We start from the raw sequence: 26537 nt of genomic DNA, 5'->3' as shown, positions 1-26537 counted from the left end.
AGCAACCAAATACAGACATAAAATACAGCAACCATTACTTGTGACAGTGCAGAAGGAAACAAAGCATTACTTGTCACAGTGCAGCAGGAAACAAATTTACAAAAACACTCTTTTGTAAAATACAGACAAATGCAAAGAAGGCGAAACACAGAGTTAATTTGATTACCGCAAAGACGTTCAAGAAGAACGCAGTTACGGTACCATTTTTTGCGGTGGAGTTCATAACATCATATGTAAAACAGAAGCAACCAAATACAGACATAAAATACAGCAACCATTACTTGTGACAGTGCAGAAGGAAACAAAGCATTACTTGTCACAGTGCAGCAGGAAACAAATTTACAAAAGCACTCTTTTGTAAAATACAGACAAAGGCAAAGAAGGTGAAACACAGGGGCTGAATTGAAAAAAAAAATTAGCATAGTTGAAAAAATATCAATTGTCGTTGGAAACATGATAAACATACCATATAACAAAGAATGGAATGCAAGTATAACAATGGAATTTGAATAACATACCAAATACAAATGCAAGTATACCAAAAAGGATAGTTAGTTGAATATGGAATGGAAGGAGGAAGGGTCCATTATATAGTAAAGGGAGTATAAACCAGCAGTAAAGAAACCCAACAAGAATCCCATAAAAAAGGGGATTTCACAAATTCAGTCAAACTTGAAGGAAGTAGGTAATCTTTTTCAACAGAAGCACACAGTATCCATGACATTATGACATTTTTTTGAACAGTAGGCAAAACAAATAAAAACATGTTCAACAGCATGGATATTACCACAAAATTTAGCTCATTAAGAGGCAGAAGAACATATGAATTACAACATATGAAATACATGTGAATAACAGAGAGTGCGGATGATAGAAGAAATTCGGAATACATATGAAAAACAGAGAGCGCGGATGATTAATGAACTTCACAGACGAGGCAGTAAACAAAATTTCAACATAAGGCCTAAATTAAACTCAGCACCGCGAAGAGGAATAAATATTAGACTGATAATAAGAAAAAAAATTGCATAATGTAATCAGATTGACCACCACAATGCTCATCATCGGCTGACCATACCTTTGGTGCACACCGAAGACCCCTGCCGTGCTCCCCCATGCCCGTACTCGAATTCCTTTCACGATTTAGTGTAGCATCTACCATAAATGGTTGTTCGGTATGAAAAAAGTGTAGTAAACTCGTTCTAGGACTGGCAAGAGTGGGGAGCGGCAAGGGTTTGTTCGGCATACGAAGGGTATGGAAATATGGAGAGAGGATGAGAAATGTTTCGGAGGTCACGCACGTTGGTGGCAACCGATCAACGAAACAGAGAGATTAAGAAGGGTTTCGGGAAGAGTAGGGCAAAAAATGGAGGAGAAGAACACGAACGTCTCCTTCGAATTCAACGAAGGAGATGTAAATTAATTTCAAGACGGAAAGAGAAGAGATCGGTAAAAGGGAAGTAATCAGAGAAAAAAAGGGAAGATAATGAAGGGAAAACGTTAGGAAAATCGCGAGAAGAAGTACGGCATCAGATCGGAAAATAGTAGGGTTAGGAGACGCGTACGACGGCTAAGGAAGTAGAGAATATAGGTTAAAAGGGGGATTAGGATAACCCTAATCCCCTTTCAACAAAATACTTGGGCCAAACAAGGTTTGGCCCAAAATCTTTTTCCTTTTCCCTCTAAACCCGAGGCCCAAACACACCCTATGTATCTATCACTATCACATGCAATTAAACTTAGAAAACCCAACCCACTCAAATGTTAGAAGACAAGCTGACATTTAGCCCTTGAAACAATGGGGAGCTAAGTGAATTATTTGGATGGGACATTCCTCGGTATTTGTTCAAACTAAATAAAATAAATATAAATAAAACCAATTGTGAGTGCTGGTAGTGGATAGGATGATCTAGGTTACCCTATAAGAATATAATAATAAATATAGAACAAAGTAAAATAGATGTGTGTCACATCCCCTCAGCCACCCCTACCTTACCTTAGAGAATGAAGGGCAGAGCATAAATTAAAGGGAAAGAGAATGAAACATTGAATCTACCTACATTATACAATATTCACTTCCTCCGTATAATGAATAGCAAAAACCATCCACAGTTATATCCTTCAACTTTCAAAATAAAAATGGAAGTTTTCAAGCTTATCCATATTTTAAAATTAGACTTTCAAACTTTGTATAATACAAAGGTGATGATTCCATTTTTTCTCATTTTTGAGTTCGATTTTTATAATTATTGTAAGTTTGAGGATCCAATTTTAACATTTTTATAGTTGTTGTTATTGAAAGTTTAATTGTATAATTACAACTACTATCGTACTTTATGGTAATTTTTATAATTTATCTGTATACATATATATAGTTTAGCTTCTTATCTATTATATTCTTATATCCTATAAGATAGTCATAGTTATCAATCATTTTTAAATTCAAACCCGTTCAAACTATTTATACCTTTGTGTTCATTTCTTGTCTTTTTTGTTCCCTTACTTTTTCTTTTATTGATAATGTTTAAATGTTAATTAAAATTTTAAAGGATAAATATTTGTTTCAATTCCAAGTGTTTTTTTTTTCTTCATTTTGGTCGTTTGATCTTTTTAAAGTTTGCCCTTGCAGTGTTTAAATATCAAAAGGATGATTAAATTATATGAATTTAAACATATAATAACTTTCATGAATTTGTTAACCAACCGCACACAAGAGTTTCATGAGCAAAATTTGTAAGACAATTAGCAATTTCTAGTTAAGTCGGTCATTTCTATGTCTTTTCACTTAAATGATAGTGTGTTTTGACATTTCTCAATTGCATTTTCATTATTTTTAATATTATGTAAGACCTAATTGAAATAGAAATATTTAGAATATAAAGATAAAATTGAAAAGTAGACTCCAAATTGTAATAATACCCAAATAATGGACAACTTTGAAATCCGTATCCTTGGTTTGGTTCGTAATTCATTTTTTTTAAATGTGTTTGGTTTATTTAATTTTTGAAACTATTTAAAAAAATAATTAGTAAAATATTCTATTTTTTTTAAAAAAATAAATAATTATTTTTAGAAAAGAATTATTAATACAGCATTTTTAAATTTATAACTAAATACAAATTTTAAAATTTTGAATTTTGAATTAAACGTTTTCTCGGATTAAGTGAACAATAAGAATTGTTTTTGTTTTATAAAACAATTTTCATACCGAGAATCAAATAAATAGGACTTTGGTCTTTTAAAAAACACAGAAATACTTTAGAATATTGTCTTTATATTGTTACATGAATTCAATCAAATCAGAGACAATAATAATCAAATTACTATGATGTTAAAGATTTGAAATCTTTAATATCACCGGTGCTATTAAATAAAATCAAACCAGGGACAAGCAAGTAAAATGGAAAGCTTATCTCATGTCCAAAAGCCAACCACCAAATATGACTACTGATATTCTTTCTCACATATTATGGTTTTATTCTTTGTTTTCTTTTTCCTTTTTGTTTTAGGAAAGAATATATCAACTACAAAAAATTGCCATACAAAATTAGAAAATAGACATTCTTTCTTTTTGGGTCTACACTGCCATTATTGGGAATATAAATTTAGTCCTCCACATATTTATATGTAAATCCAAATAAAAATAAAAATAGCTGCTCTTTTTCTTTCTTTTTGGTTGGCAAAAATCTCAAAGAACATGAGTTGTTTCCCCTAATTTCCTCTTTGTTATTCAATTCCCACAATTATTGGTTATATTAATGTCCTTGTGAAAATTTACTCAAAATGTTTTTAAGCTTTTGTTCAATTTTGATAATTTTTACTAAAACTTTTAAAAGACATACTTTAGTTTATAAATTTTTTAAAACGGCCCTTTTGGTTATCTTCATACTATTTTTTTCATCTAATTGTTACTTGTCCGATGCTCATTTCTAACCTATGTGCCTTGAAGCCACACTAGTAGTACTGTCATGTTATTAATTTGTAAAGAAAGGGACCAAACGTTTTTCTTTTTTTTTTTCTAATTTTGAGGAACTAAATAGTATTTTTTAAAATAAAGAAATAAAATTAAATGCTAAAAAAAATTGGGAACAAAATTAAACAAAAGTTCAAAAATCTAGAGACTAAAATGTGATTTTTTAAAAAAAAAATCGACTCATATCGCCACATCACCATTTGACCAATATTATGTCTAAATTTAATAGATTTATCACCCTTGAGCGGTCAAATATGAATGAAATGGACAAAGTGTTATTTTTCCAAAATATTTCAACAAATTATAAATAAGAAATTTGAATTTCACGATTGGGCCAATTCGCTGATCCATTAATTGGTGGGCTTAAAAATGAAAGAGGCCCAAACTCTCTCTTCCTCTTTCTCATGTGGATGCCTCTAATCTTTATTTGTATATACGTTGTTTTCTTTAAGGAAAAAAAAAAGTTTAGAGAAATCACATAATTTTTTCATAAAATTTCACAAATGTTCTAAATTTTTTATTATTATGCTAGATACGGAATTGTGGTATTTTAGGATAATTTAATCTTCATATAATTACTTAAAAATAATGATTTTCGAAAGTCTCAAACAAGATTTTTCTTAATTATCAACAACTATATTTATTATATGAATGGTAACTTTCTTAACTATTAATACATATATATATTTATATTTATTACCATTAGAATGATTTAAATATGATATAAATTATTATCTTATATAGTAATAATATTTGTAATTATGGTTCTCATAAGAAAGATAGTTAGCAATAGAGTGCTTAGTGCTTGACTTGGTATCCTTCCTCATAATAGGTATATTAAGAGAGGGATCAAACTAACTAAGATTTTTTGAATGATCCTCCCTAATTGAATTTTGAGTCACTCTTGCATTGACCTCATTTTCATCATTACTTCCCTTTTCATGCAGGATGACCTCAGTATTAACATTACCCTGTTCACCTATATTTTCATGTTCAACTAAAAGTTATTTTCTCGCGATCATTAATTCTGACGCCGATATTCTTCTCTGATTTCTATTATAAACAAAAATCTGTTCTTTCTTCTTCCCTTCCAATTTGCTTATTGTGATGTGGTTAGTCCCATTTTTTTTTTCATTTCGTATATTATTTATTCTTCTGTCTCGTAGCATATATTTTTTTTCTTTAAAAAATTTTGTTCTTTCTTCTTCCGTTTCATAACATATAATCTAGTAATGTTTCTCCTATTTTGATTTTTTACACATATGCTATTAAATAATACATTTATGTTTTATGATTTGTTACATATATACTACTGCATATATTCAATAATACATACACATATTTTTGTTTCATGTTCTATAATTTTTTCTTACTTAATTTATATACTACTACATATATTCAATAATTACGGTATGTTCCAATCATCTTATTCATATTTTTGATTAGTAAAGTTTTCATGAATAATATATACATCTATATATCATTGTTTAATATACTTCTATTACGTACATCTTACTCATATTTATGTTTTGTGATTTGTTACATATATACTATTACATATATTCACTAATACATAAATTGTAGTTGAATTTTATTATATATCACTACATACACAGATGATATTATCAGTATATATATCTGTATATATACAAGAACAAGTATTTAGTGACATATATAGTTCAATTTTGTCCTTTATATTTCATATCGTTTTCTTTATTTCTTTCTTGATTTGGTTAGTATTTTCTTTTATTTCTTACATATATACTACTGCATATATTCAATAATACAGAAATTAATCCTCTTTATCTCAATCATGATCGTATCAATTAATATTTGAACTATAACTTTTGTAGTTTGCACACTTATGTCTCCTAATTTCATATCCGTATTTTAATTAAACAAATTTCCATCCCAAACAGTTACTTTTAAATTTAAAAAATCAGCATCTTCAAATATATTTTTAGAGAAGCGTTGACCTTTGTCAAAGGCATGCCCAAATTTTAAATATGGGAATTAAAGTTTGTTCTATTCTAGATATTGTTATTATTGATTTATGTGGTTGCTTAAAATAGAAATTAGGAGAGGTGGCAGTTACATGGTGTGCTGAGTATTGACATTTGTAAATGCAGCGTGGCGGAGATTTAGAACTCCACAGTATGACACAACACACTCCAAAGGAAACACCTAGAACTAGAACCACAATCTATCTATCCCAAAACTTATTATCAACTTCATCTCTAACTTTACTACATATGTTATATATATATCAAACTGAAACTTTTTTATTTCAAATATTTTCTCACAATTAATTCTCTCTTTCTTTTTCTTCTTTTCAACACTTTGATTCCTTTAGTTGGGATTTACGCACCCCCTAACCATCCCTTTAGCTTTGCAAAAACATCCAATTTATTTATTTATTTATTTATTTATTTATGTATTCATGAGAAATTCATGTAATGTTACACAAACAGACAAACCCTAATTCATTTCTTGACTTTATATGTTTATGGTAAAGTTTTTGCAACAACCCTAAAAAAGATACACTGATATATGGTGCACAGCTAAATTTGATGAATAAAGGTGTAGTCTAAAAATGAAAAATAGAAGAAGGATTGCTGAGTTTACGGCTCCAATTGTCGTTGAGCAATAATTATGGGGCGTTACCTACAACAAAGGTCATATTTATATATACACATAATGAAAATAAAGGCAACCTCTAGAAAAGCCAGAAACCTCCAGAAATTACTCGATAAAGATTCATTTTCATTCTTCTTTCTTCTTCTTCTTTTCTCTTTTTTCCTTTTTCCAGATTTATTATATTTTGACGAATATTTCTTTAATTTTAATTCATACGCTCTCACCAAAACATAGTAAAAACGTTGGAGCTAATATTAAGATCAAAACTAGACAGTTAAAAATGCAAATTTGAACAAACTTTTGATAGTAGAAAAAATGATATGCTGTTAAGTGTCAACTTTTTGTTTAATGAACAAAGCTATACTGCTGTTTTAGAGTAATTTTGGCTTTTAACTCTCAATCTAATGAAATGACATCACCTTCCATTGTAAAAGTTAGAAGTTAGATCCTGAAAACCGCAATTAGAATTGAATTATCTACACGTATGTGGTGATTAAGCTCAACGCTAGAAAATTCTTCCCCCCTTTGCTCCTTTTTTTCTCCATTACATTACACCCACCACCATCCTCTCAACACACAAACACTCTATATAAACAAACCTTTCTTCCCCACCAACAAACCCAACTCAACAAAAACTCTCATCTCTCCTCATGGCTCCACCAAGCTTAACCAAAACCTCCATAACCACAATCCCCACCTTCCTCGACACTAATCCCTCACCCAATAATCTCTCTATCACTTTAAAAGCCTCAGAGTTTCTCGCCAATGGCTACCCATTTCTCACCCATGTCCCTCCCAACATCATCTCAACTCCTTCCCCATTCAAAACCAACAACTCCCTTCTTGGCTGCTTCATTGGGTTCGACGCTACCGAGCCCAAAAGCTCCCATTTGGTTCCTATTGGCAACCTCAAAGGCATAAGGTTTTCAAGCCTCTTCCGGTTCAAAGTCTGGTGGACCACCCACTGGGTCGGCTCGTGCGGCCGTGACATCCAACATGAGACACAGATGATGATACTTGACACAAATCATCGCGGCCGTCCATATGTTCTCCTCCTACCCATCTTAGAAGGAGCTTTTAGATGTTCTTTGCGTTCTGGCGATGAAAACGATGACAGCGTGGCGATGTGGGTTGAAAGTGGGTCCACGAGTGTCCACGCGTCCAGATTCAGAAGCTGCTTGTACATGCAAGTCGGAGATGATCCGTACAGTTTGGTCAAAGAAGCTATGAAAGTAGTCAAACTTCATTTAGGGACTTTTAAGCTTCTACATGAGAAGACCCCGCCTCCTATTGTGGATAAATTTGGGTGGTGTACGTGGGATGCATTCTATCTTAAGGTGAACCCTCAGGGGATTAGGACAGGTGTCAAGTGTTTAGTGGATGGTGGTTGTCCGCCGGGGATGATTTTGATCGATGATGGGTGGCAATCTATTGCTCATGATGCTCATTCAATCACAGATCATCATCTGGAAGCTATGGATCTAACGGCTGCAGGGGAACAGATGCCTTGTAGACTAATCAAATTTGAAGAGAACTACAAGTTTAGAGACTATGGAAGTGATGGGAAGGGATTTGGTGTAGGGTTGGGTGCCTTTGTGAAAGACTTGAAGGAAGAGTTTAGGACAATTGAGAATGTGTATGTGTGGCATGCGCTTTGTGGGTATTGGGGTGGGATTAGACCCAATGTTCCTAGAATGCCTCTGTCAAGGGTCGTTATTCCTAAGCTGTCACAGGGGTTAGAGAAGACAATGGAAGATTTGGCTGTGGACAAGATTGTCAATAATGGGATTGGATTGGTTCCGCCTGAGCTAGCCCATGAAATGTATGACGGACTCCATTCCCACCTCCAGTCAGCAGGCATCGACGGCGTTAAGGTTGATGTTATTCATGTAAGTTGTCTGAAATGTCCAGCCCTGCTTTCTTATCCTGCATTTGTTTTTTCCATTAGCATAGTTCATAGTAATGATATTGATGATATTTAGTAATGAAACAACTTGAACAGTTCAGAATTTACACTATATAAAATATTATTTATCATCTAGTGATGATGATTGAAGTTTTGAGGAATACTAAAACCTACCAGAGGAGATAGAAAATGTGTAACAAGTTTGTGAACTACTCTTGATTTTGTATCTAGTAGTAGATTTATGAATGATGGTTTTTAGAACACGTGGAGACAAAATTGAAAATTAAAGATCTTTCATACCAAAACCTAAAAGTTTAAAGATCTAATCTTCTTTCCTCTCGATTTACATTGGTCGGAATGTTTCTAATTCCTACTTCTGTGATCAATCATACAGTTGCTTGAAATGCTATCCGAGGAATTTGGAGGTCGAATCGAGCTGGCAAAAGCTTATTACAAAGCACTCACTGCATCTATAAAGAAACATTTGCAAGGAAATGGTGCTATTGCTAGCATGGAGCACTGCAATGACTTCATGTACCTTGGAACAGAGGCCATAGCTCTTGGACGTGTTGGTATGGAAACCCACCTTCCTTTCAGCTAAATTTTGCAAATCACCATCAACTCGTTGTATGTTTGTTCTATTCTTCTGTGTACAGGAGATGATTTCTGGACAGTGGATCCTTCTGGAGATCCATATTGGCTACAAGGGTGTCACATGGTGCACTGTGCCTACAATAGCTTATGGATGGGCAATATAATTCACCCAGACTGGGACATGTTTCAATCCACACACCCTTGCGCTGAATTTCACGCAGCTTCGCGAGCCATCTCCGGTGGACCAATCTATGTAAGTGACTCGGTCGGTAAGCATAACTTCAAGTTACTCAAAAGGTTAGTTTTGCCTGATGGGTCAATACTGCGATGTCAACACTATGCCCTACCTACCAGAGACTGTCTGTTTGAAGACCCTCTTCATGATGGCAAAACCATGCTCAAAATTTGGAACCTCAATAAAGTAAGACATAACAATCCCTTCTCTTGACCATCTCGTCTTAATGCTCAAATTTTGGGTGTGGCATTTAATAAAAAATCTTGTGGTCATTTTCCAACAGTTCACTGGCACATTGGGTCTGTTCAATTGTCAAGGAGGAGGGTGGTGTCCCAAGACTAGGAAAAACAGAAGGACATCCGAGTACGCACGTACACTAACTTGCGTCGCTGGGCCAAAAGATATCGAGTGGAACAATGGGAGAAGTCCCATTTCTCTAAAGGGGGTGAACTTGTTTGCCATATACATGGTTCGAGACAAGAAACTAAAGCTATTGAAGACATCAGAGAGTTTAGAATTTACCATCGCCCCATTAAATTACGAACTGCTTGTAGTTTCCCCTGTCACGGTTTTATCGAAACCAAACATGGAATTTGCTCCAATTGGATTGGTGAACATGCTGAATTGTGGGGGTGCAATAGAATCACTAGAAATAGATGAAAACGAAGGTTTGGTGATAGCCGGAGTGAGGGGTTGCGGAGAGATGAGAATGTTCGCTTCGAATGAGCCCATAAACTGCAAGATTGAGGGAGAAGATGTGGAGTTTGAATACGATGATGATGATAAAATGGTAAAGATCCAAATCCCATGGCCAAGCTCTTCGAAATTGTCCATAATTGAGTATCAATTTTGAAGTTAAAAAAAACTCCGCTTTTCAAAGTTCCTATGTAAAGGAGGATGATAAATATGTAATGTAATGTCTAAATTAAGAATTTAAGAAGTATATATAAATATAAATTTTCATTGTAAGCAGGACTTTTGTTGGGATGAGTTTCTCAAAGTTTTTGTTTGTTTGGAAGCGAAATGTTATTACATTTCAAGGATGTGTCGTTGGTCCAAATGTAATATAAAATTAGATATACCCTTACTACCCTACGTAGATCCGTAGATATCAAAAAAAGTTGTTTCTTCATCTCTCATTCATTAATAAGCAAAATATAGTGTTCTCATTGAAATTTTTTATAAATGAAATCGGTACAACGAAAGTATATCTACCTATAGTAGATATTGGAGTACCAGCATAGTAGTAAAAAATTAAAAAAATTATATAAAAAAATTATTTTAAACAATAAAAATATTAAAAATATTTACTAATATAACAGAATATGAACTATTATCTTGAATTATAAATTTGTTTGAATAAAATAAAATATGGACAAATATTAATTCGGTAATTTTTTTTATTCTATTCGTGAATATATTGTTTATTTTTCAACTCAAGAAGTATTCAAATTAATGCAAGAAAATATTGGGAACAATTACTAAGTAGGTCTTTTATTGGTAGATATATTTTATTTACTTCATTTTGTTATATTTAAAAAACTAAAAAAAAAATATATGCAAGTATATGGAAGATATCTCTTGAATATCTCCTAATAATAATATAATTAAAATTAAAATCTAATGTGCAATAAAATATTTTCTTAAATATTTTATATGAGTATCAAATAAATTCTTAAAACTTCCAAATTATGTAGTTTCTTCCCATATTTATTTTTGGCAAAAATGATCAAAGATTGAATAGATTAAATCAAACTTCTACTTAATTTAACTTTTATATTTAAAAAAAATATATTATTTAATAGGGGAAACGAGACATAACTACCAAAAGTGTTAAAACTAAAATCCAAGATTTTCTCAAATATAAAACAAGAAAATAGAACGAAACTAAAAAGGAAAAAATTCCAAAAATAGAGAAAGTTTGTTTAATTCGACAGCCTTAATAATTTTGAATTTGGACATCCTGAATTAGAAGATTTGTTCGGAAATAGAATCGAAGGGTGTTGTATTTAATCCACTTCCCAAATCTGTAATCTTTGCCGGAAAATGATTTGTGGGATTATTATGTCCTTAATTAAACCTAATTAGGCCATAATTATCCCCGGTCAGGCCATTGGGTGGATCCTTCCGTTCTCTCCTGAACCCCTCTTTCTCTCTCTCTTAATTCTCTCTATTTAAGCTCTCTCTCTTAACTATTAATTTCTCTTCATTACCCTTCTCTGAATAATAATATCGTAGACAAAATTTTATTCTTTTTGAAATATTCAATACAATGTTTAATTTCTGTACTTGTATGAGTTTCAAGCAAGAGCCCTGCAGGTAATTTAATTCTATGATTTTTGTTAATTGACTATTGTTATGTTAGTCACGTGATTAATATTGATGTTTATAGTTTAATTTGTGATTTAACATTATTTCAGCGATGAAGAACGAGGGAAGGATTCGCCTGTGAGGAAAAGAGATTTTAAGAAGGGTATACATGAGATCATGTGTATTAATAACCCTCCTTTGAGGGTTTCCACATCTGAACGTGGAGACTACGGGGATGATCGAGTCATTAATCTTGACGCGTAAGTCTTAGGTGTTCATGGATTATTAGAACTTGTGTTTAATTAAAGTGATTAATCATTGATAAGATTTAACTTTTAAAAAAAAATGCAGCGGAGACCCAACAATGTACGAAACGTATTGGAAGAAAATGGGGAAGAAAGCAACTATGGTGATCCCAGGTTGGCGATCCATGAGTTACTATTCCAACGGCCGGAGTCTTTGCTGGTTTCTCGAGCCGGATTTATGCCAGCAAATTCTCCGTTTACACCGTGTCGTTGGCAATGCCATAACCGAAGGTCGCTACATCGTCGTCGGGAACGGCTCCTCCCAGCTTATACTGGCTGCCCTTTACGCTCTTTCTTCCCCCGAATCTTCTGAGCCTACCGACGTCGTCTCCGCCGTCCCCTACTACTCCGTGAGATTTATTTTCATCGAACCTCTTGTTTTCAAAATTGAAGTGTGTATGATATAGTAATAATTATAATACTATTCTTTTTGGTGACACAGTCGTATCCGTCAATGTGTGATTACTTAAAAACAGCCCTTTTCAAATGGGGTGGAGATGCGAGCAAATACGAGAAAGAGGGATCTAATTACATTGAAATCGTGACTTCACCAAATAACCCGGACGGTTCATTACGTGAACCGGTGGTGAACCGGAGTGGAGGCAAATTGTTGCATGATCTTGCTTATTACTGGCCTCATTACACTTCTATTACTGCTCCCGCTGACTTCGATGTCGCATTGTTCACTGCCTCTAAGTGCACTGGCCATGCCGGTTCTCGTATCGGGTTTGTTCTCTTCATTCTTAAACCCTCTAGTTAATAATGTGATCGTACTTAATGTAATTAGCACATTAAAACAATGATTATATGTATATAGGTGGGCACTTGTTAAAGATCCAGAAATAGCAATGAAAATGGTGAAGTTCATTGAGCTAAACACAATCGGGGTGTCTAAAGATTCACAACTCCGAGCGGCGAGGATGCTAAGTATAGTATCAGATAGTTGTGAGCAGTTTGGGAGTACTAATGTCTCAGACAATCGAGGAGAATCCTTTTATGGGTTCGGCCACCGCCTCATGACGGAGAGATGGTGTCGCATCAGGCAAGCTGTTAAACACGGCGGAATGTTCACTCTCCCTGAATTCCCAACTGCTTATTGTACCTTCCTTCACCAACCTACCGAATCCCGACCTGGTAATTATATATTGTCATATAACCTCTCTCTCTCTCTCTCTCTCTCTCTCTCTCTCTAAACCCTTTAATTAATTAGAATGTAATTGATGTGTGGACAGCTTTTGCATGGCTAAAATGTGAAGACGAAGAAGAAGATTGTGCAGGTTTACTAAGACGTCATAAAATATTAGGTCGAAGTGGAGTCAGTTTTGGGTGCAGCCCTCAATTCGTACGTGTCAGCATGTTGGACCGTGACGACAACTTCGACTTGTTGGTTCAAAGGATATCGAAAATCACTGCTGCCCCTAATAATTCTGAACGACACTGATGATCCCTAAACGACATGTCGATCCCCCATTTCAACTAATTGGGAGGTGATTAATTAAGGAAGGATCATACACAAATTAAAAGGAATAGAGAACCCGAGCAGCTGGAGGAGACCCGGGAAGTTGAAGCCCAATTCTATATATATATATATATATATTTTATATATATACACATATTTTTTTTATATATTTTAAATACTTTAGGTTAATCTTACTTTACTAATTACCCGCAAATCTTGTAATACGAAGTATTTTCAATTTTGTTATCTCCCATTATTATTGATATATAAGTTTAATTAGTATTTATACTTTGCTTCTTTATTTATCTTTTACTATCTTGTTCTTTAAAGATTCGAGAGAAATAATACTTTTATTTCTAGGAGATACATTACAACATATAGCAAAAGAAATCGTACTCCAATATCTTCTTACTTCGAGGAAATTAAACTCACACCTACACTCTCTCCTGCTTGAAGTTCTCATAATATTCCAAAATTATTAAATTATTTACATTATAAAGAAACGGAATACTTGGACTCGGCCCATCGGTGGTTCATTGGGCCACTTCGTCATGTCTTTCCTCCTCCTCGGGTTTTTCCTCCTTGGGCTTTCCCTCCTTCTTGGGCCTTAGCCCCTCCTTGGGCCTTCCCACTTTCTTGAGCCTTAACCGGTTCTTGGGTCGTTTCCTCTTTTGCTGTACTTTGCGCTTGGGTCTTTCCTCCTTCCTGGGCCGGGCTGGGCTGCGCTGGACTCACTTCATCGGTTTTCTCCCCATCCTGGGCAGAGCTGACTTCAACTTCCTCCGCTTTCCCACCATCTTGTGCTTTGCTCTGAATGACCTGACCAGCCTCTTTAGCCGTTTGGGCGGCTTGGGCGGCGGTTTCACGGACCCATTGCTTAGCTTGGTCGAGGTTAAGAGGGACTCGTGATCTACGCAAGTAATTAGCCATCCATGAGAGAGAAGATAAGGCCGTGACACCAAAAGCTCCCGATGTCAGAAACCCTGCAACGGCCAAGGCGATGACGAGGGCGGCAGGGACCAAGACAGGGCTACAAATGAGAAACAGAGGAGAGGTAACAGCCAAGGCTACGACGGTACCGATGAAGGAGATTCCGGCGAGGAAAAGAAGAATGGCGGCGATGGGGAAGAGAGTAAGAAATGCCAAAAGATGGGAAGAGGAAATGGGCTTTTGGGGGCGAATGGCTTGAAAAGGGTGAGTTGTGGGTGAGTCATAATTAGGCTGATGAAATTCAGCCATTGAAACGGATGAAGAAAAAGAAGAAGAGGAAGAAATTAAAATGGGAAATATGGTGGAGGAGAAAGGGGTTTGAGGGCGTTTTTTAAAAAGGAGAAGAATGAAGAGGACACGTAGAAAAACATGACAGATGTTTGAGAAATAAGGAATGAAGGTTTGCATGAGAAACATGTCGAGGAATGGGGTTGGACCATTCTTTGTTTGTTGTCATCTTCATGTTTTTGTCCAATTTTGCATTTGATTTTATTTCTTCAATATTGTCAAATTTTGGGGTTTTCTCTGTGTCCAATTTTGATCTCATCAGTTTATCTGTTACGCCCACTGCTTATCGCCGCTACTAACGTGGTTTGTTGTGTTCCTACCCATTTGTGGGGATCAGATATGTATGTGAAGTGAACCAAACCAAATTTCCCACTGTTTATAGATTAGGATAAATATCTGCTTCAATTTTCTTAAACGCTAACTAATTAATATCCTTTCTTACTAAATCAACTATCAAACATTACAAAAATGAATAAAAATCTACGTACAAATAGACTTTAGTTGTTTATTAATAATGTATTATCTACCTCCACGAAATATACTACAGTACGTATTAACTTTATATATATACACACTAAGAAAAAATAACATTATTATTATATAAAATATTTATAATATAAAACGAAACAAAAAGGAATTGTAAATAATTTATAAATAAATATATATCCATGTATGAATTAATAGTGGAACTTTATTAAACAATAGTAACTACTCTCAAACTATATAGTTGAATTCTAATATTTTATATACTTCCAAACTATTCGATTTAGCTTCATATTTATTTAGGTGCTATTTTTAGCGCATTTTATACTTCGTTAAAAATTCACTCATATAAGAAAACGAAACTTTGAATGTTTATAGAATTTCAGTAAATTTAAAATTAAAATGTACCATCTATTAGCTTTTAAGAAACTTACGTACGTAGATACAAATTTGAAAGTTTATGAATTTATTTGATTGAAAATTGAAAATTTAGTAAGCTATCACCAAAGATCAAATAGAACACAAATCTAAAGAACTAACTTTGTAAATTGAAGCTAATTTCAAATTGTACCTATGATATTTGAGTTATTTAATTTAAGAACATTAAACTTAATTTGGTCTTCTGTGTGTATATGTAGACTACATTTATAATTTATCAAAAAGTTTCATAAATGATTATTTTGAATTTCTCTTAACCTTTGTACTGAATAAAATGTTGAGGACCTTAACTTTGATATAATTTTGCTCTATTTTATTTAGTTTAATTTAACTTTTAGACAATGCTAGTTTAGGGGACTTGATCTAAACTTTGAATTAGTTGTTTTTTTTTAATATTAAATAGATAAATATTAATTTAGCATATTTAATATGCATGCAGCTAAATTAAACCAAACAAAATGAATGATTTTAAAAACACTTTTTAGAGAAATTATCAAATTAATATTATAATGAAAAAAAAAAACCTGTTTTTACTTTAAAAATAATAATTAATTTGGTGAAAGTTGTTATTCCAACATGTTGATTAAAATAATGTGGTAGGATTAATTATAAGTTGGGAAGCATGCTTCTAAACTCTTAATTAACTTCCATAGGTAGTAGTAGTTAGGTTAGGTAGGTGAAGTCGTTTTCATAAATCATATATAATATATATATACACATTATTTTTTTATATATATTTGATGATCCAAAGAAAGGCTTAATTCATATCTACACAGACATTTTAAAATTTAGAATTAATTAGTATACCTAAGTGGATTTCACACATTATTATAATTAATTTATTAATATATATTATTCAAGGAATAAAGTGATCAATACAAGCAAGAGTATTAATTCCAATATTGTACATATCTTTTGCAGAAGCATTGAATACTATATTATATTGGAAAACTTAGAAGTATTAAAAAAGTGTGTTTTTTTTTTCTTTGGGGGGTATGGGGTGATTGAAAATGTTTTGATGAATTTAAACAAATTAACAGAAAATGATTGTATAAACCAAGGGAGAATGAATACAAATGTGAGAATATATAATATATAAATTATGTGGCAAAGAAAATCAAAGGAATTTTGTGTTGGATTTTGGTTATAATGACTTGGTGTGGTTGCAATCATTAGGCCTATCATTATTGGTAGCCTTGACTAATTCCTACTTAATACCATACTTTTTCTTCTACCTTAAAATATAACAAAGTATCTTCACAATAAATATATATATATATATATATATATATATATATATATATATATATATATATATATATATATATATATATATATATATATATATATATATATATATATATATATATATATATTTGTATATATATAGGCACATGCATGTGTAAACTAAAGCTTCCTGCCAAATTTGAATTGTTTTGGGCCAAACTTTTCCCATATATTAATTGTTGTTCTTGGAAATCATGTTAACCATTTTGTTATATTTTGTTTGGTAACTAATATTTATTCAGTGTATGCATTGATTTATATATGTTTCGTTGTTTAAACAATATTGTAAGGTTGTTTTTTTAGAAAAAAATAGCTTAAAAATATTAATTGCGAAAAATATTTGACAACCACGACAATTTCGAAAATTGTGTGAAATTAGCACAATGTTCAAAAAAAAGAAAAAAAAATTATTGGACTATTAAATCGACCTATATAATTGTGACAATAATATAGTACATTTGTAAACTATCTTATACATCAAAAAAAAAATTAATTCTCAAAAGAATAATAAATGACTTTGTTTGAGTTTCGTAATTTCAAAACAACATAAATCTTTTAGATCATCGTTGTGTACAATATTGTTTCAAGTCCCAATTTAATTTTATTTTAAAATTTTGGATATTTATAAAAGATCGAGAATAATATTACAACCTTTAGATGAACATAGGATATTTTCTTAATATTTGATAAAGTTTAAGGGTATGGTATGAATATATAACAAAAGTTATATTAAAAATGAACATAGTTTAACTTGACAAAAAAGTTATTCTCAAATGTCGAATTAGTATCATAGTATATAAAAAATATTTTAAAGCATTATTGAAACATATGTCCTACTGAAAGAATGTTTAGAATACAAAATCTATTGAGATAATATGGGTATGCTAAGAGTCCAAAAGGAATGAACATATAAATAGTTAAGTTAATTTATGGAGGGTGGGCCTAGAGGTGCCCATGCCAATGCCATGCTTAAATATTTGCCCTATTTAGTATTTATGGAAGATTCTTCCTTCTAAGTCTAAGTTCAGGTAATTTTGCTTTTAGGGCCTATTTAATTGCTTTTATATCATACTATTTTCCATATATCTATGTTTCTCTCACTCTTAGAAGACTGTGTTTTCCATTTGTAAGTCCAACAAAAAGTAGAGTGTAAAAGGTCGAACCACTTTAGTCGGTGAACATTAGTCTAAATTCAAAGAGAAAATTATATTTTAAAGTTTAGATCCAAAAACCTTATATTACATACATATCGAAGGGTCAATTATTTAGTGGAGAGAGTCAAGTTTTCATTTTATGAATTGTTCCTACTTACGTTTAGCAAAAATATTACCGTATACTTATGACGGATCGTGATAGATCAAAATAGACAACTATCTAACTATATCGTACGTACAGTGACATAATATACATATATAATATTCTATTGTATCTTATCATCCGTATTTGTATTTTTGTATATTCGTAAATTTTCTTTTTCCGAAAGCTTTACCCTATATATATGTGAAATATAACTTCTCAAACTATTTACTTATTTATGAGACAATCAAAAAGAATTATTTATGTTACATGCAGGGCTGCCCTTCTGCTGTTACATCTAAGGAGATGACAAATGAATGCTTCTTCCAGAAAAAAGCTGCAAAAATTTTAATTTTATTTTTTAAAAGAAAAAAAGAAAAACCTTATTATTTGACAGATAAATAAACAGGCCATGATATATGGCAGCTGAAGATATAGTTAATATTCTGTCAAATAGAAGCTAATAAATAATTGCAGCAGAAGATTATTAATGAAACAAAAATGTGTATATATATATATATATGAATCACTCACTTTTATATTCAAACCTAAAACACACTGAATAATTGTGTTTCTTAATCCAAGTTTAAGAAGGCCTTTATGCCAAAATGTTAATTAATAATTGTAACCTAATTTTTGGCCTTATTAGAGTTCAATTATTCCACTCATTCAGAGAGTACTATTACTATATATATATATATATATATATATATATATATATATATATATATATATCACTAAATATCAAAGTCTATAAAAAGTTATCTCATCCCTAAATTTCACATTTATTTGTTGGAATAAAAGATGTGACATTATCTAGAATTTGGGGTGAGAAATTAAACATATACAACAAACCAAATACAGAGTTAATATAAGGAGAGTTATCAACAAAAAGAGAGTTTAGAGCAAATAGAAGGAATAATGATTAATCAAATAAGATCCCAAGATTGTATATATCTCCACTTATCTTTTTCAATCACATAGGAAGAAACAAAAATTATTACAACATGTCTACATAATAACTCGTGATTAACACTTCGATGGGATAAACAAAGATGGATAAAACTTAAGAATACACTCCAATAGCTGGGTTGTTTTGAGGAACTTATAGTTGAAAAGTGAAGGTGGACTTACAAAACTTCTATTTGGTTACCCTTATTTAATTTGTTAATTTGTCAAAAAATGAAAAAGAAAGAAAAAAAAAAACTTAAAGAACATGCATTCTTCAAAAGTAAGACTAAGACAAAGACTAATACATTGAAGTTAGGTAGGTTAAATAGTATTTAAATAGCATAAAACTATACCATTACATAGCATATAATTAAAACTATATAGATAAACAAAATGTTTATAACAACTTCCACAAGCACATGACTAAAGATTTTGAACTCTAATAATAATAATATGATACAATACATCAAAACTAAACCCTAATAGCACAAGCCAATATTGATATATATAGTCTACAATAGCTCTTTCCAACCACAAAGAAATCTCAAATCTTGAGTTCTTCTAAGACAAACCCTTCAATAAACTCAACTTATTAACCCTTTTTCCTTCAAATTCCTCCATTAAAATACATAGAAGGATTATTAATATCATCATGATTGTTATTATTATTACTATAGTTACTATTCCAAATCAATGGATGATGAGGAGTATTAATTATCTGAGGGTACTGAGGCAAAAAGGGAGTTGAGAAATCAGTGCAAGAGTAGAGGAAAAGGCGAGCTTTAGCAGCATCAAGTTCCTTTTGAAGCCTTTGGACCTGTTTTTGGAGGAAAGAAATTGCTCCAACACACCCATAAACAGGATCTCTGATTCTTGCCTCAGCTTCGTAGGCCAACGAAACGACGGCATCTTGTCGTTGATGAGGAAGAACTTCGTTCAAGAGCTTCGCCACGTTACTCGCTCCAAATACCTTGTGGACATTGGCAAATTTTTGGGGTTCTTCGGGCGGAAAATAGGGTGCAAAAACACAGCCTGCTAAGCATTTTCTTCTTAGGAATTTGCAAGCTGCACAAGGGCTGTAATAATGGTTGCCTGTTGTTGTTGATCCCATTTTGATCTACATACCAAACAAACAAACTTTAGAAGCTGTTGATTTAGAGCATGTTTTGATTGACTTTTGAGTTTTTAAGTGCCTAGAAAGTCGATTTAAACAAACTAGAGAAAGTTTGAAATTCTTATCTTATATTACACTTTTTTCTTTGTTGAGTTTATTGAGATTTGGGTTTGTTGTTATGGTTTGATTTTGGGTAACAAGGAATTGAATTCTTGTCAAATCAAAACTCCTTTAATACAATAATCTATATAATTATCTATTTATAGTAGAGTTTACCTATACTAAATTCTAAATTACAAATTCCTAATCCAAATATTTTCTTCAAAAGAAAAAAAAAACACTACGAGTTTGTAGATTATTTCTTTCATATCTTGTGAATCCCTTGGAGTGAAATTATGTAAATTTTGTAAAGTTATTTGAATACTCTGTGTTTTCATGCTTCATATATATGAACTCTCTGAACCCTTAAAGTTCTTAAAAACGTTCTAAAAAATAAGGGTTTTTTTTTCTTCTTTTTCTCTTGACAATGTCTGATGAAAGGTTTCAACTTTTTAACTGAGTTTTCCAGTTGAATCATATCAGCAAACTCTCAGAACACATGGCAGCAAATATCTTAATTCTGATTTTTTACCCAAAACAAAAAAACAAAACAAAAGAGGATTAGATTTGACATATGCATGTTTTCAAAAAAACAAATTAGGTTCAATATTGACAAAATTGAGACAGTTTCTCAAATCAACAAAAAAACTCGTCATCTTTCTCAACATATTTTAAGAAACACAAAACAAAAACAAAATCAAAATTTTACATGTCTCATATATGATATGATCATCCTAATTTTCTTCATCTATATCAGAGAAAAAAAAAAAAAAAAGCAAAAGAAACTACCTTTTTGGATTGCTGCTTAGAGCTGTCAATATTCAAGATCCTTGCTTTCTTGACATATATTCTTAGTAGAATTATGAGGAACTAATTTATACTAAAAAAAATACTCAATAATAACTTAAAATTAGATGAATGAAGAACTCATATATGGTCTCTTCAATCTTCTGATCAAAATGAACTTTCTTCATAGAGAAAAAAAAACCCTAATTCAGAGAGAGAGAGAGAGAGAGAAGGGGAGAGAAAATTTAGTGGAAGCAAAAGATGGGGAAATAATGAATGGAAAGTACAGTAAAATAGGAAGCATCAAATCAAATAATGATAATTATTTTCAGAGATATGTCTCCTACTTTGACATTCCACCAATTCCAAAAATCCACCATATATACATCTCTTAAATCTCCATACACAACTAATTATATACTTACAAATGAGGAATAATACAATTATTTTTTTTCCTTTTAAAATTGGATATAATATAAATTTATAAACACTAAGTTTGAATGGAGAATAACAAAAAGAAACCCAAATAAATATACTCATATGTCATGAGACTTTCCTTAATTATTATATGTAAATGAGAGGTCACTTTTTCATATAGAATTCTTTTCTCTTCTGAATTTGAGAGTTAGGATTTAGGTTAGGGAAGTGCATGTGCCTAAGCAACCCATAATTATGGCATTACCTTAAAACATTATAGGACAAGAGACCCCTTTCAAGAAAATTACTAGTATGGTTAGTTATATTTATAATTTGACAAATCATTACAAATCATTAAATGATATGTATTCATTTGATGATTTTTCATATATTGTAGTGCTAAAAATTTCCAACCGATCATGTCAATCCTTAGCTTTGAGTTTAAAGGGTTGATGGGATTTTTATTTTTTAAAAATGGTATGTATGATTACTATATTTGTAATATTTGATGGGTATTGTTCAATACATTTTCAAATTAAAATGAAAATAAATCACATCAGCCACTTTAATCATCATACTAATTTCCCTTTTGGTTAATTAATTTTCAATGATCATCCTATTGATTTTCTTTATCTTCTCTTCCTTTTATTGTGGGTCATGGCAAAATTGGAAAGATTTGTTAGATCGATTTTAGATTAATTAAATGGATTAATTAAAATGGACCTAATTATTAGAGATATGCCTTTTGGACCCCTACTTTATTTATATGTATATTTGAGGGATCTTTTATTAGATTGTATTTAAACCTAACTTTAAATTCATTTGTTTGTTTATTTTTAAAAATGAAAACTTTCAATGTATTTAGATTCTTTGGAACAAGAGGATTTCATGATAACAATAATTTCTTAAACTCAATCATACGTTTTTTTTTTTTTCTTTTTAATTTACTGAAATTAGGAGATTTAAACAATTTAAATTTACATAAAATCATTTACATTTTAAAAATATTTTAAATGTTTACATATATATCCAGTAAAAGGAAATGAAGATACTTCAACTTTTTCTATCTATATATACATGGAAAAAATAAAATTTGGGCTTCATCGAAATTATTAATTGACCAAAAGATTAAAAGGAGGCTATGATGATGACGCCCAAATTTTGAAATTTCATTTTATATATATCAATATATATACACATGGTACAGTTTGTGAAAATGAAAGAAATTTTGAGGGCCTTTATAGAACTAGAAAAGTTGGATGTGTATGATTACAAAGTTGTATATAACATACAATATCAATTAACCATTGATTTCAAATTTGTTCACCTTTAAGCTTTAGATTCAGTCAAACCCAAACACGTAACAAATCCAAAATCGACGGTGAACCAAAATTTCTTACGTATTATATACAATTTTATAATCAAACATATACGATTTTCGTAATTTTAAAAGTGGGATAGCCTCTTATAATATCTTTCATTTTTTTAATACATGCATTTATTCAAATAAATTTGAACTTAAGTCTACTCAAGTTTAATATATAAGACTTCGATCAAATATTGTTCATGATTTCAGTTGATATTAAATTTGATATTGAATTTGTTTAGAGTTTATAAATTTATTAACCATATTTTAAAGTTCAAAGTTTTCTGCACCAACTTTGGAAAAGTAAAACTTAATATTTAAGTTAAATCGACTTTGCTTTTAACTTCTAACTAAAAGAAAATCTTCAGTGAATGATTCGAGTTTTTAAGTTTAATTAGAGCATGTTTGAAATGACATTCTAAATTTTTTAAGAAAAATCATTTTTTCTGAATAATTAGAGTGTTTTTTCAAACTAGGTAGTCTGTATGTTGATCAACTAATTTAAAACTAAAAAGACACACGATCAATAACCTAGTATGAGTGATCAAACATTCAAGTTTCCAGAACAACAAGAAGTCAGATCAAATCACCATTCACCACTCAAACAAAAACATATACTTTTCTTCTAAGCAAATGTTAATGAATTCATAACACAGCTCAAAGATTTATACAAATAAAATACATCAGAAAATGCAATACCTACAAAAAGTATTACCCAACTGATTCAAGACCAGAGAAAGAGAAACAGAAGTAATGTTATTAAAATTCTTATGCACCTTTATACAGAGTCCACATATCAGCATAGAACCTCAAAGACCTTGGAAGCAACTTCTTCCATGCAACAATGTCAGGCAAATCACCAGTGAGAGCTAAGGAACTGTCATCTTCGCCATTCCCAAGTCTCAAAACCCACAGTTTCTTTCCATAAATTTGATGCATTGCTTTCAATGTTTGGTCCATTACCACTTTCCCATCTCTCCTAATGTCCTCAGCCTCAACACAACTGCCCCCAACATTCACCATCACTCTCCCGCCTTTTATCAAACACCTTTCGAGCATTCTCCATGTATTTGGATCTTCAAGTTCAGGAATCAAACTCCCTTCACTAAACAGATCAACCAAAATCCCTGCAAATCCCCCTTTCACATTTGCTTTCAGAGCATTCCCAATGTAGATAAAAAGCCTATCTGGGCACTCTTTTTCCAGCTTCGATACCCCGAAAAACTCCCTCCCAACGGCGATTACAGAAGGATCGAGCTCCCACCCATGAACCACTACCTCAGGATATAGCTTTAGGATCGATCGAGCGGCGGAGCCGGCGCCGAATCCGAGGATTCCGATGGGTCCCGGAGGTAGAATCGGCGGCAATGTGGCGAAGACATCGAAGTAAGTGTTTGTGAGTGATTTGAAAAGGAATGAAATGCTGTGAATGTTGCCAGGCGCATCGAGAAGGAGCAACCTGGAACCTGCAAATGGGTGCTCTGCTCTTCGGGAAACTTCGAGAACTCTGATGAAATTGTGGCGGGATTTGAATTTGGCGAGGATTTTGACGTCGTCTGATGGAATTCCGTCGTCTCGGGTTCGTTTTTTAGGGTTTGAAGATTGGGTCTGGTGGAATTGAACTCTAAACCGATCGAATTGGGAGCGTTTTATCTGTTTGTGTTGAAAGGAAATGAAATTTGGAGAAATGGGTTTGAAAAAATGGAGGGAACTTTGAATTGGGTGAAGAACTAAAGGGATTTCTTTGTTCAACTGAAGCCGCATTCTGTGCTCTGACGAGAGATGAAAACCAAAAACCACCGATAATTTAACTAACAAGCTTTTGAGACTGTCGGGAGAAGAGGTTTCTAATTTGGGCTTCCCGGTCCAAAACAAATCAAAGCAACACACGGCCTAAAATGAATAGGCCCAGTACCATATCGGCGGCCCATTCTATCGTAATGATAACTATGATTTTTTTTTCATTTTTATAAGAAAAATGGTAAAAGAATAGAATATTTAATAAAATATTTAAACTTCATCGGAAAATCAAATATAATAATTCTTATTGGCTTTCTTCTATAGATTATAATTAATTTATCATTTTTTTTTATTTTTGAAAAAAAACTCTACTATTATCTAAAAAATTTGTATTAGGTAATAGAATTTTTAAATTACACATAACGATGAATAGTTTTATTTTATTTTACTTTTATCAACATAGTAAATTATTGGATAATAATTATCGGTCGTTTACTATATCACGACCAACCAACATGATAAGGAATAAAAACATTATATAATTTATGGATTATACTTTCATCCCAATAAATAAATGAATGAGAAATGTTACATCAATAAACAACTTTTGCTATTAATTTCATGTATCAAAATTGTTTTGTTTTTATCTCGACGAAACTAATTTTCGTGTCGATATGCTAGTATAGAATTTCGATTTAATTATTGTCATATTGAAACTCAAATCATAAAGTTTTGTTCCATATGTTTAAAACATAACTCGACCAAAAACAATTAATTATAGTCTTTTCTTACTTCTAAGCAATGTTAGGTATATTCAATATTTTGGTTACTATAACGAACGATTCAAGAAACAATGGCGGGACTTGTTGTGTAATGAAAAGAAATAAGTTAGTAATGATGTAAGTATGGATTTGGATTGATTAAGAGAGGATTAGTGAAGAAATTATAATGCAATTATCAAGAAATTAAGGGGAGAAAAGAAAACACAATAAGAGAGACAACAAGTGGGAAAAAAGAACTTTAATTAGAGTCAAATATTGGTGTCAAATCGGAAGCTGTTACCAATTGAAAACTTTAATCAACAAGTTTATGGTCACATCAATTTGCTAATTGCCCCCTTTGGCATTGATGATTTGACATATAAGTCCTTAATTTTTTTTTTTTTTTTTTTTTTTTAAATTAGTGAATTTCCAAAAGCACTCTTATTGCTGCTTTTGACTTATTGCTTGTAGGGTGGGACTGCTTAAAGACACAAAAATGGGCTCGACCACAGGAATCTTCAAACTTTGAGAGCTTATTTTATTTGTTTAATTTGTACTAATGAACTCAAAATCAAGTTAACTTAACCTACACAATTATATCCTTTTTATTATTTTATTCCATTGTTGCAATTATTAATTCCATCATCTTTTTTTTTCTCTCTCTTTAATTAATTATTCCAGCCCCTCTTCTTTATTTTATTTTATTTTTTCACTCATTTTTCACCTTCTTCTAATGTCATTCTTCTTTCCTCTCTATACCTATTCTATTTCATTATTGTACTTTTGATTATTTTTATTACTTTTATAAAAAAAAAAAAAAAAAAAAGTAACATAAGTGTTAAAAAAAAATGGCAAATTTTGTTGGTTTGAACTATCATTGGATTTGATACATATTGGTGCTTAATTTTGTACTTTGATTTATATTCCAATTATATGTTGATATTTGAAGAATAGTATTAGCTTTGTCGACCTTTCTCTCTCTCTTTTATTCATATAATCAATTGAGAGACAAGACTTAACCTAACAACGTTACTATTCAAAAAGATATGTATTTTGCTTTATTGAAAAAAAAGAAAGAATAGACTACATCGAAATTATGTTA

At 31.7% G+C, this 26537-nt stretch overlaps 4 protein-coding genes and 1 long non-coding RNA gene across 5 annotated transcripts; 2 read left to right on the top strand and 3 right to left on the bottom strand.

Annotated features, from left to right (window-relative positions):
- Positions 1 to 6120: 6120 nt before the first annotated feature.
- On the top strand, positions 6121 to 10390 carry LOC103483741 (galactinol--sucrose galactosyltransferase-like). Its single transcript, XM_008440499.3, has 4 exons — positions 6121 to 8499; positions 8911 to 9088; positions 9173 to 9531; positions 9629 to 10390. The coding sequence occupies exons 1-4, from the start codon at positions 7261 to 7263 to the stop codon at positions 10196 to 10198; spliced, it is 2346 nt and encodes a 781-aa protein (XP_008438721.2). The 5' UTR covers positions 6121 to 7260; the 3' UTR covers positions 10199 to 10390.
- A 969-nt stretch (positions 10391 to 11359) lies between these two features.
- On the top strand, positions 11360 to 13671 carry LOC103483752 (L-tryptophan--pyruvate aminotransferase 1). The gene is made up of 6 exons (XM_008440510.3): positions 11360 to 11664; positions 11766 to 11915; positions 12007 to 12310; positions 12403 to 12686; positions 12778 to 13094; positions 13193 to 13671. Exons 1-6 carry the CDS (start codon positions 11618 to 11620, stop codon positions 13399 to 13401), a joined length of 1311 nt encoding a protein of 436 aa, XP_008438732.3. The 5' UTR covers positions 11360 to 11617; the 3' UTR covers positions 13402 to 13671.
- Positions 13672 to 13750: 79 nt separating this feature from the next.
- LOC103483761 (oleosin Cor a 15-like) lies at positions 13751 to 14939 on the bottom strand. Its single transcript, XM_008440521.3, has one exon. The coding sequence runs from the start codon at positions 14824 to 14826 to the stop codon at positions 13969 to 13971; it is 858 nt and encodes a 285-aa protein (XP_008438743.2). The 5' UTR covers positions 14827 to 14939; the 3' UTR covers positions 13751 to 13968.
- Positions 14940 to 19512: 4573 nt separating this feature from the next.
- On the bottom strand, positions 19513 to 21423 carry LOC127144307 (uncharacterized). The gene is made up of 2 exons (XR_007815950.1): positions 21155 to 21423; positions 19513 to 20269 (listed from the first exon to the last, which is right to left on the bottom strand). It is a non-coding gene; the product is annotated as an uncharacterized LOC127144307 (long non-coding RNA).
- A 2087-nt stretch (positions 21424 to 23510) lies between these two features.
- LOC103483768 (uncharacterized) lies at positions 23511 to 24736 on the bottom strand. The gene has a single exon (XM_008440535.3). The coding sequence runs from the start codon at positions 24696 to 24698 to the stop codon at positions 23703 to 23705; it is 996 nt and encodes a 331-aa protein (XP_008438757.1). The 5' UTR covers positions 24699 to 24736; the 3' UTR covers positions 23511 to 23702.
- Between the last annotated feature and the right edge of the window lie 1801 nt (positions 24737 to 26537).

Source organism: Cucumis melo, chromosome 12 (assembly GCF_025177605.1).
Source record: "Cucumis melo cultivar AY chromosome 12, USDA_Cmelo_AY_1.0, whole genome shotgun sequence".
Lineage (NCBI taxonomy): Eukaryota > Viridiplantae > Streptophyta > Magnoliopsida > Cucurbitales > Cucurbitaceae > Cucumis > Cucumis melo.
This window is presented reverse-complemented; position numbering and strand designations above follow the sequence as displayed.

Coding starts and splice junctions, on each gene's coding strand:
- LOC103483752 (XM_008440510.3), top strand. CDS start 11,618: ATGTTTAATTTCTGTACTTGTATGAGTTTCAAGCAAGAGCCCTGCAG. Junction 12,687..12,777: donor CATGCCGGTTCTCGTATCGG/GTTTGTTCTCTT, acceptor ATATGTATATAG/GTGGGCACTTGTTAAAGATC. Junction 13,095..13,192: donor ACCTACCGAATCCCGACCTG/GTAATTATATAT, acceptor ATGTGTGGACAG/CTTTTGCATGGCTAAAATGT.
- LOC103483761 (XM_008440521.3), bottom strand. CDS start 14,826: ATGTTTCTCATGCAAACCTTCATTCCTTATTTCTCAAACATCTGTCAT.
- LOC103483741 (XM_008440499.3), top strand. CDS start 7,261: ATGGCTCCACCAAGCTTAACCAAAACCTCCATAACCACAATCCCCACC. Junction 8,500..8,910: donor TTAAGGTTGATGTTATTCAT/GTAAGTTGTCTG, acceptor TCAATCATACAG/TTGCTTGAAATGCTATCCGA. Junction 9,532..9,628: donor AAATTTGGAACCTCAATAAA/GTAAGACATAAC, acceptor ATTTTCCAACAG/TTCACTGGCACATTGGGTCT.
- LOC103483768 (XM_008440535.3), bottom strand. CDS start 24,698: ATGCGGCTTCAGTTGAACAAAGAAATCCCTTTAGTTCTTCACCCAATT.